Source organism: Monopterus albus, unplaced genomic scaffold, assembly GCF_001952655.1.
Source record: "Monopterus albus unplaced genomic scaffold, M_albus_1.0 scaffold6.1, whole genome shotgun sequence".
In the NCBI taxonomy this organism is placed as follows: Eukaryota; Metazoa; Chordata; class Actinopteri; order Synbranchiformes; family Synbranchidae; genus Monopterus; species Monopterus albus.
In genome coordinates this window covers 2,600,899-2,611,690 of record NW_018127886.1, presented here as the reverse complement: position 1 = coordinate 2,611,690, position 10,792 = coordinate 2,600,899, and the positions used below count along the sequence as shown (strand labels likewise).

Here is a 10,792-nt window from a genome sequence, read left to right as displayed (position 1 = left end):
CAGCCATGTGCTAAAATCATTTAAGTTCATTTTTTTCCTCATTAATGTACACACAGCACCCCATATTGACAGAAAAACACAGAATTTTTGACATTTTTGCAGATTTATTAAAAAAGAAAAACTGAAATATCACATGGTCATAAGTATTCAGACCCTTTGCTCAGTATTTAGTAGAAGCACCCTTTTGAGCTAATACAGCCATGAGTCTTTTTGGGAATGATGCAACAAGTTTTTCACACCTGCATTTGGGGATCCTCTGCCATTCCTCCTTGCAGATCCTCTCCAGTTCTGTCAGGTTGGATGGTAAACGTTGGTGGACAGCCATTTTCAGGTCTCTCCAGAGATGCTCAATTGGGTTTAAGTCAGGGCTCTGGCTGGGCCATTCAAGAACAGTCACGGAGTTGTTGTGAAGCCACTCCTTCGTTATTTTAGCTGTGTGCTTAGGGTCATTGTCTTGTTTGAAGGTGAACCTTCGGCCCAGTCTGAGGTCCTGAGCACTCTGGAGAAGGTTTTCGTCCAGGATATCCCTGTACTTGGCCGCATTCATCCTTCCCTCGATTGCAACCAGTCGTCCTGTCCCTGCAGCTGAAAAACACCCCCATAGCATGATGCTGCCACCACCATGCTTCACTGTTGGGACTGTATTGGACAGGTGATGAGCAGTGCCTGGTTTTCTCCACACATACCGCTTAGAATTAAGGCCAAAAAGTTCTATCTTGGTCTCATCAGACCAGAGAATCTTATTTCTCACCATCTTGGAGTCCTTCAGGTGTTTTTTAGCAAACTCCATGCAGGCTTTCATGTGTCTTGCACTGAGGAGAGGCTTCCTTCGGGCCACTCTGCCCTAAAGCCCCGCCTGGTGGAGGGCTGCAGTGATGGGTGGCTTTCTACAACTTTCTCCCATCTCCTGACTGCATCTCTGGAGCTCAGCCACAGTCATCTTTGGGTTCTTCTGTACCTCTCTCACCGAGGCTCTTCTCCCCCGATAGCTCAGTTTGGCCGGATGGCCAGCTCTAGGAAGGGTTCTGGTCGTCCTAAACGTCTTCCATTTAAGGATTATGGAGGCCACTGTGCTCTTAGGAACCTTAAGTGCAGCAGAAATTTTTTTGTAACCTTGGCCAGATCTGTGCCTTGCCACAATTCTGTCTCTGAGCTCTTCAGGCAGTTCCTTTGACCTCATGATTCTCATTTGCTCTGACATGCACTGTGAGCTGTAGGGTCTTATATAGACAGGTGTGTGGCTTTTCCTAATCACGTCCAATCAGTATAATCAAACACAGCTGGACTCAAATGAAGGTGTAGAACCATCTCTGGGATGATCAGAAGAAATGGACAGCACCTAAGTTAAATATACGAGTGTCACAGCAAAGGGTCTGAATACTTATGACCATGTGATATTTCAGTTTTTCTTTTTTAATAAATCTGCAAAAATGTCAAACATTCTGTGTTTTTCTGTCAATATGGGGTGCTGTGTGTACATTAATGAGGAAAAAAATGAACTTAAATGATTTTAGCATATGGCTGCAATATAACAAAGAGTGAAAAATTTAAGGGGGTCTGAATACTTTCCGTACCCACTGTATTGCGTTCACAAGAATGGGCCGGATGTACGGACAGACAACTAATCACCAGTGTGGAGGCTTAAATAAATCTTCATAAGAAAAATTACTGACAAATACTGTACACTTAAAAACATCCTTATTGTTGCATACTATAGTATTAACACTTTTCAAGTCAAGTCGAGACTTTTATTTGCCATGTATGCATAAACAGACAGTCTAGGCATATAAGAATTCTTGTGCAGCTCTCCTTTTGAATATTTATATTACTTACTAATAATCAAGTGTACATGAAACAAATTAATATGGGTCACAATATTAAAAAATGCAAGCAAAAACAAACTAATTAATTCAGTAATATGAACTATGCTCCACTGTTACACATTACTTTTGCTAAAACTACATAAATCTAAATCAAGGACTTCGGCGCCTCGTTTTGGGGGTCAAATGTGCTCAAAATCATTCATTTTTTTAGAACAATGGCAGTATCATCAGGACACAATTCACATGAAACCAATAAACTGAATTATCTCAGAACCCCAAGCAAATTGTTACACATGGCTTTGGGATTAAAATAATACTGCTGCAGAGATTGGCTCATTACTTTTCAGTATGACAACAAAATCTTCAATGTGTCAGAGGTGTAATTGTTCAAAGATCTCCCAACAGCTGAACACCATGTGTGAGGATTAATTTGATGATAAAGTACAGTGTAAGTAGAAGGTAAACATGTTGAGTACTCTACTGCCCCCTAGTGCCCAGAAACAATAGAAGTGATTCCAACAAGGAAAAATCTGCAGAAGCCAAGAGAAAATTCCCAAACATTCCGAGGAAAATCTTGCACTCAACCAAGTATCTTTTTTATTTCACATTGAGCTAAATGTATGGATATAAGCAGAGCAATACTCCAATGATGTGGAAGCAATCAAAAACACTTCAGTCATAAAAACAAACCATTACAGAACAATGATGCATGAGGCAACGTGAGTCAGTGCGCCTTTCATGATCACTGTAAACATTTTCCAACAGGAAGCATCACTAGTAGAATGTGAGGGGACTGACACAGACCGGTGAGCACGACGGCCATTAAAAGCCACCAAGCTCCTTTACCCTGACAGATCTGACCAGATTATCAGCTGCTTTACAGATTTACATTCGCCACTGGCAGATATCTGATTTGAAGATGGTCTTAAAGCTCTGTTGAATGTCCAGATCTCCATTTCTCTATTTGCATGGCAAAGTCTGTTCCATCAGATTCTACAGCAAATAAGAGGACATCACTGTGACCTAGTCTAACTCACTGAGTCAGGTTCCACAGGTAAATTAAAGATAAATGATTAAATTATATACATTTTGTACTGCCTGTCTGTTTTGCAAGTTGTTAATCGCCAGCCTTTAAAGGTCCATGATTCTAATTCATCACACATTTTGTCAAATTAAGCAAAATTATTTTCCTCAGTCCCTCTCACTGTCCACCCAGTGTGTGTGCTCAAAATACCTCATGTGTTTGTATACAGTCCTGGCTCCGTTTACTGGGGGGGAAAAAAAGGATCTGAGACAGGCCAAGCAATTACTCCCAGGAGGCACCAGAACACTCTTTGCTGGGGGGGGGGATAACAGGGGAATGTCATCACTGTACAACCAAGAGGGAGAGATGGTTGGAAAAACACCAATTCTGCTGCTTCTAGTTACAACCTACACAGCAAAACCACTGCAGAGGAGAAGGTCAAAAGAATCACATTTGAAAAAGAAGCAAGCAAGGTCATAGTCCTGTTTAAACATATTGTACATGCTGCTTTCCAATGAATGGACGGAGATGATAGCTTTAAGAGCCAAATTTTGGACTGGAGTTTGAAGTTTAACTACACGAGAGAAACAGAAACATGCACACACTGGGCTATCATACGGAGTTAAAGCTTTAAAATGACAAAGCTCAAAATATACAATTTTTATTTACATCATCAGTGTGACGATGCACTAGTTTATATATAAATGCATTAGAATTAATGCCAAACTAGGATGTGTGCAATGCTTGGCAGTAGCACAGGCTGGGTACTCCTTCTACCCCATTTGCTAAACTGATCATTCAGGAACATAAGGCTTACCTGTTCTGAGGTAACTTCTTAAATTATGCTACAAGAAACTTGCTTAATATTACACAAAATAAGCAAGTAAAACAAAAAATATCATGGCGAAGCTTAAAAGCTATTCACAGTCTGGCTAATTAGCCAAAAAACACTTACTTTATCAAGGCATTCCAGATCTGTTGCATTGCAAACTGTTGAAATGACAGATGACTGATACAAACATGCAGTCTTTGCACAACTGCAACTGTTACATATAATAAATAAAATAAACATCCTCTTAAAATCTGTGTTTAATTGTTTCTTAGTGAAGAAATTGAAATTCAGAAGGTGCAGCGCACAGCAGTGGCGGAGAGGTTAGTAATAGTGGAGCTGGTAACAGTGTATGAGCGCTGAGCCAGGAAAGTTACCTACTCTAAACCTGTTTTGAGGTCAGCCGCAGGGTTTAACTAAGCAGCTTGTGGCGGTCAAAAACAGTCTTGCGCTGTTCCTGGACTTGCTTTTTCCATCGCTGCTGTGCTCCCTCGACCCGCTCCAGCACTGTGTTTCCTCTGGCCAGGCCTGTGTCCACGTGCGGACGCATCTCCTGAACACACACACACGAAAACCAAGAATAAAGTAAATCAAGGACTTCACATCCAACTGAAATAAAATAAATGCCCATGCTGTGTGTGTTTAGGCACATGTAGTCCAGGCAGGCTCATCTGAATAATGACCTCAGAGTCCACCTCATTGTGCAATGGCTGCGTGTGGGGATCGCGCTTGCGGATAAGGGGTTCAACCAGTAGCAGAAAGAGCATGTAGAGCAGTAGTGCACCCACGACAGACAGGTAGATGAGGACAGTTACCTGTGACAGACAGGATGGCAAACATTTAGTAAGAGCAAAGTAACCTGAAGTCGCTATGCTAGTCCCAGCGCCAACAACGCAGCTTCCTCCGTGTCCTCAACAAAACTATTAAATTAGTTTAATTATTATTTATATTGGTTATCAATTAGTGTAACTACCATGCTGTTGGATGAGTGTAAGATGAATTCTTGGGGATTTCTAGGGTCATACAGATTTTAGATTTAGATTTTCAAAAGCCATAAAATGTTTACTGAAAGTTAGTTTTCCAATTTCTTCATACACGATGCCACAAGTCTCTGTAAACGCTGCATGCTTGTCTCACAACTACATTTTCTTTTGTTTAAGTAGATAAACTAAAGCAAGATGAAGAAACTAATATGACCCTGTTATACAGAGTGCCATAGTAGTGAGTCCCAAAACCTGGAATTGAGTTAGCATTTTTATGGCACTTCTGGTTCTTAATGCTTTTATGTTTCTTTAAAAAGACAGTTGCTAACAAGTGGCTAAATGAGACTACAGATGTCGTTGGGGCATTAAATGTCATCACGCTGAACGCAGAGACTAATCTACTCACCAGTCTGCCTTTACAGCCTCATTATGTTTAAACTCACGCTTCTGTAAAGTATTCTAACTGATACAGCCATGATCACTAGCTAGACCAGGTCACCCTAAGAGGAAAGAATTTTGCAAAAGAGGAATGTGCACTAAATCAGATTACAAGTAGGAAGCACTGGTGGTGACACTGAAGTAATGGGACAATGTTGTAGTTCATTTATAGCCAAAAAATAGCTTTTTACTTCTGGTGATTATATTTGGGCTTCAAACATCATAAAGGTTGTCTTCAGCTGTGTAAGTGTTATAAACCGTTGTTTGTCACAGAGCTTATTTTCTGCAATAATCCAAAAGTTTATGGACTTTTTGTTGAGGATGAGCAGGGTGATGCTAATGTCTGGGTTGGCTGACAAAAATATGCCATCCCTATCAAAGAAATAATCATCTCTGCTGCCAAAAATCCAGTGGTACCTTGATGGTATTGCTGCTTCGTTCCTCGTACTTGCACTCACACAACAGGCAGTAAGCTTCCGCATCATGGACAGGCACCGGCAGTGGCGCCACTACATGGAGGCAGTTACTGTAAATACAATAAATCTATGCAGTTAGTAGTGTGCCCGTGTGTTGACGTTTCAACACAGCTGGTAGACGTACCATTCATACGATATAGTAAAATGATGTATTAACCACTATAGCTACTCAACTTAGATTTTCTAGTTCCACTGGGAAACAACATTGTATGAGCTGCGACTGAAAGTCTAAATAAAGTCTTACCAATCCTTCTGAGAGACATTTCTGTTATAGATGTGGCCAGTGATGTTTCTGTATGGAGGGCAGATGCACTTGCAGCGAACATCCTCAAAGTTCTGGAATTGTCAAGAGAATTGCGTCAAAATGGCTTCTGAATTGTACAAGTCATTTGACGTGTACACAGATTTCCAGTTATTCCGGCTCAAAAGACAAACGTACTGAATTGACACTATTTTGCATTAGAGGAGACATTACACAAGAGAAGCACACATAAAAGTCAAATATATATCCTTCAAGATACTTCACAGGTTTTGGCCAAACAATCATTAGTTACAGAAAATAGAAAATAAAAGAAAGAGAGAGAGATTTTTCACAGGGCACTCAAGGAAACAGGTTTATTGCAGACAATATTGGTGACTAATTTAAAATTTAAGTAACTTGAGAAAAATGTATAGCTTAACCAATTAAAATGAATGAATTATGAATTTAACATATGGTCAGAAGTCAGAATTAACAGCTCTTTAGTTTTTTCCAGCTTTCAGTGTTTGCTATAATCAAATCCAAAACATTTTACAACTCACCTTAGCCATGATAGGCTAGGAAAAATTTCCAAGTCCTTTGTAAATCAATTTAAGGAGTTTTTAATACCTTCAGAGGCCGTTTATTTTCGGAAACTGAATGTTTTAAAGATTTTTAAAAGGCCTGCAGATATCCTGACAACCAGTTTTTGCATGGGACTGCTGATTATTTCTGCATGTATCCACCAGGCGTGGAGCCAGAGGTCTTACCTTCGCCTGTGCAAAAACAACAGCATCCAGGAGAAACACAGTCACTGCTGCGGACACAATAAAGGTCCAGGATCCTCCTCTGCCAGACAACATTTTCCCAAAGTCGAGGCGTTTTGCACAGCGAGTCGAGAATCAAAAACACAGCTGGCTAGCAAGGATAACTTCTCTGAGGTAGCTAAAACAAGCTTTTTATGAAGCAAAATTAGAAATACAGTTAACATATGTTGTAGTAGCAGCTGAGGTATCTGTTTTTGCTATGCATTCAGGATAAGTGAACTATTCAGCTGTGTTCACAAGGCAGGTCGCAGAGTTAATACTGATCTTCCTTGTTCCGGGTTGTCGTCACGCCTGAGGCAAGATGAAAAATGTAGCGACACTGACACCTACTGGACAAAACACAGACCTAGACATTAGATTCTTCTTCTTCTTATTATTATTATTCTTGTATGCATATGGATCATACCTGTAAGTTTCTAAAGTTTTTATCATGCTGCAGAAGACTGGGCTAGCAGCTGTTGGACCTGTGCAAATTGCAAATAAAGCACAATTCTTATTCACAAGTCTTATTCTATTGTCTTTTGTTATGAATTTCAGTGATGACGTTTGTGACTAAAGTAAGATGGCTTTCCACCTTTCTTTTGGGTATAATGAAAACCAGAAAAGCAACACAAATAATATTCTGTAAGTTGTAAAACCTCCATGCAGTAAATACATTATAACACACCCAAAGGAATTCTTTTTGTTGGATATTGTAGTTTTAGGTTTTTCATTTTTGCTACTTTTCACATGATCTACACCTGCATTGTTTTTAAAACACATAACTGAAGAATTTGTCTTCCTGGTCGAATTTGAAGTATAAGCCCCTGCTTCTTGACCCAATCAATATCTCTATTTCCTAGTAATCCTGCTTTCACATCTCTCTGTATAGTAAGATACTCAGACCTTTAATAAGCCAAAGAAATCAATGGCTCACAAATTCATCTTGAACCACTTGAGCTTGTGGTCACAGACATCAATTGAGACTATGGTTATTTCTCTAATGTGGTATGACATCAGTGTGAACAGCACAGTCTTTCCTCTGTGTAACTTCAGTCATTCATGTGACCCTTGGTTCAACATTTAAAACAACAGCAATGGTACAACAAGAGAAATGGTGCCAGCAACTTGCTTAATCTGTATAGTATGGAAATACTGGGACATTAGGATTCCAAGCTTACAAAGGATGTAAATGGTTCAGTTGAGGTCTATATTATATACAAGCAAGTGACAAATCAAAGGAAAAACTTGGATAGATGAGCCATGAATGGTTTGATGAGTATTAAAATGATGTGAACCATATGCTGTTGCCTTCACAATTATTAGATCTAAACCCAGTTGAACACCTATGGAAGATTTTGGACCAACGTATTAGACAGCATCCCCACCACCATCACTAAAACACCAAATGAGGTAATATTATTTGGAAGAATAGTGTTCATCCCTCCAGTAGAGCCCAGAGCCCTGTAGAATCAATGCTGAGGACCACTGAAGCTGTTTTGGCAAATGGTGGCCCAACACCTTACTGAGACCATTTATATTGGAGTTTCCTACTATATTTGTTGATTGGTACATTTGCTTGACCCACAGCAAAGCAATGGGGTGGAAGCCCTGCTCGGTATCTTGGGTTGTTTTTATGAGTAAATAGTGGAATAAAGCCATCATTAACCAGATTATATTATTATATTTATATAATATAATATTATATTATACATTTATTATATTGGGTAGCATGCTGGTGCAGTGGTTAGTGCTGTTGCCTCTCGCCTATTGTCAGCTGGGAATGGCTCCAGCCCCCTCCCGTGACCTTCTTCAGGATAGGTGGTATAGATAATGAATGGATATATTATATTATAAGAGTTAGCAGGAGAGACTTGGGGACTGGAGACAGTTAAAGACTGGGTGGTTTCATAAATTACTTTATAAACTATTTAACCATGGACATGCTGGTCTTACCACTTAAATAGAGGCTGGACTCTTATACGGGAGTCCAGGGTAACAACAGTTTATATCTAAAAACAGGGTATGTCAATACTGGCATGATTAAAAATTTTGTTTTTCAGTGGTTTGTCAAAAGGTCTGTGTGCGCCAGGTTCAAGTGAAGGATGTTGTCTTTACATCTGGAAACCAGATGTTTGTGCTGGTGAACAGGGTAGATGCTCTATGTTCCTTAATTAAATAGAAAATGTGTTTTTTTTTTATTAAATATCATCTAAATTATTTACTTATTATCCTTGTTTGTGCACAAGCCTGAAAATAACACACACACAAAATAAAATAGTTGCAGTTTTTTTTAAAACTTACTTGAAAGTAATCCTGGTCTCTTCTGAAAGGTAGGTCTTTGAGGTTTACCATCAAATCATCAGTAGAGTGACAATTTAAACAGGCACAAATATGTTAAAATGTTCACTTTTAATTACATTTTGAATTTTACTGTTCTGTTTTGAGCATGCTACTCTTAAAAACAAGATAACCATTTCAGTAATAATAATGGTTTAGATGTCCCTAGTGGATTTGCACTTTGGTGATATAACACGACTATAACTCATTTTGTGTAATAATCACTATATATTTTGTAGCTGTAATGCTTGTGTATCATAAATTGACTCATAAACTCTCTTCAGTTTGTCAGTTCTGTGAACCCCCTGCCTGCGATTCATTCTCTCAGTCCTGTCAATGTAAGCCACTTAGTTCTCTGTCTTCTCTGATGCATGGCTGCCCTTTACACCCTTAGGCCAATTACAGCTTAAATGACACAGACCAGAGCCTAGTGCCATGCAGGTCTCATTATTGGTTCAGAGCTGTCATGGGGAAGAAAAAAGGTAATTCAGTCTCTTTATAGGTAGATATAGCAATTAATTTGAGAAAATAAATAAATCCAGTTAGCTAATGTAAAATTGTTTATTACCTCTAAACAAAACTGTAATTGATGCAAGCATTTGCAAATACTTTGTCAAAGTCTGTGGGCAGTTTGCTGGGCACACACCCTGACTATAAAACAGCAAAGGAAAAATATCCATAATGGATATACTGCAGAGAAAGTCACTTTATAAGCAAGCTCAGAAGATGTCAAGATTTCTTATTTGTCAAGGTACCTGAAGGTAGTGACTGAATCACATTACTCAAAGTATTAATTTTTAGTGTGCCCACTAGGAGATGCTATAAGGCCCAAGGCAAAGCAAAGCGAATCCAGACCAGCAGGTTTTGGAGCACCTGGGAGGGATGCAGCTGCACTCTAGAAGATAATAATGTAAGGTGCAATGTAGAATAAGACATGTAAAACAAGATGGAAATATCTTGTTAACTCTGCAGCTGAAGCTACATAGAGAGCATGTTAATACAACTTTGATGTTGGTTAAAATATTAGACTTAATTATGAGCAGGTTTGTAGCATTTCAGAGTACTAATGGGCTAAACAGCTTTCAGTATAAAAGCCTAAATATACTATACTATACAGTGTGGCAAAATGTTTTGTATGGTTCAGTGCATCCAAATAATGTCATTCTCCTGTCACTCTCCTGTAATTTTCCTCTCATTCTCTTCCCATTCTCATCTCATTATCCTGTTGTTCTCCTCTCACTCTTCTGTCATTCTCCTCTCATTCTCCCCTCATTCTCATCTCACTCTCCTGTCATTTTCCTTTTATTCTCCTGTCATTCTCTTCTCATCTTCTCATTCTCCTGTCATTCTCCTCTCATTATCCTGTCATTCTCCTTTCATTCGCCCCTCATTCTCCTGTCATTTTCTTCTCATTCTCATCTCACTCTCCTGTCATTTTCCTTTTATTCTCCTGTCATTCTCTTCTCATCTTCTCATTCTCCTGTCATTCTCATCTCATTATCCTGTTGTTATCCTCTCATTCTCATCTCATTATCCTGTCATTCTCTTCTCTTCTCTTCTCTTCTCTTCTCTTCTCTTCTCTTCTCTTCTCTTCTCTTCTCCTCTCCTCTCCTCTCCTCGTCTCACCTCTCTTCATCTCTCCTCACCTCTCTTCACCTGTCTTTGTCTCTTCTCACCTCACCTCTCCTCTCCTCTCCTCTCCTCACCTCTCCTGCGATGAACTGTGGGCAGAAGCACTATTCTAATAGACACACATGGTAATTACAGTAGTGGGAGGCAGTAGACTGTCGTGGTCCAGGGACAGCACAAAACTATAAATCACAGCTCCCGGTTCT

The 10,792-nt window shown here is 39.4% G+C and overlaps 1 protein-coding gene across 1 annotated transcript; it reads right to left on the bottom strand.

Annotated features, from left to right (window-relative positions):
- Window positions 1-1,749: 1,749 nt before the first annotated feature.
- Window positions 1,750-6,918, bottom strand: tmem9 (transmembrane protein 9). The gene is made up of 5 exons (XM_020620893.1): window positions 6,582-6,918; window positions 5,818-5,909; window positions 5,515-5,623; window positions 4,360-4,491; window positions 1,750-4,229 (listed from the first exon to the last, which is right to left on the bottom strand). The coding sequence occupies exons 1-5, from the start codon at window positions 6,672-6,674 to the stop codon at window positions 4,089-4,091; spliced, it is 567 nt and encodes a 188-aa protein (XP_020476549.1). The 5' UTR covers window positions 6,675-6,918; the 3' UTR covers window positions 1,750-4,088.
- Window positions 6,919-10,792: the final 3,874 nt, after the last annotated feature.

Bases quoted from the DNA above. Each gene is read 5' to 3' on its own strand.
- tmem9 (XM_020620893.1), bottom strand. From the start codon at position 6,674: ATGTTGTCTGGCAGAGGAGGATCCTGGACCTTTATTGTGTCCGCAGCA. The intron at 5,624-5,817 runs GTAAGACTTTAT...TTGTATTTACAG, and splicing joins AATGTCTCTCAGAAGGATTG to TAACTGCCTCCATGTAGTGG. The intron at 4,492-5,514 runs GTACCACTGGAT...TGTCTGTCACAG, and splicing joins GAAGCAGCAATACCATCAAG to GTAACTGTCCTCATCTACCT.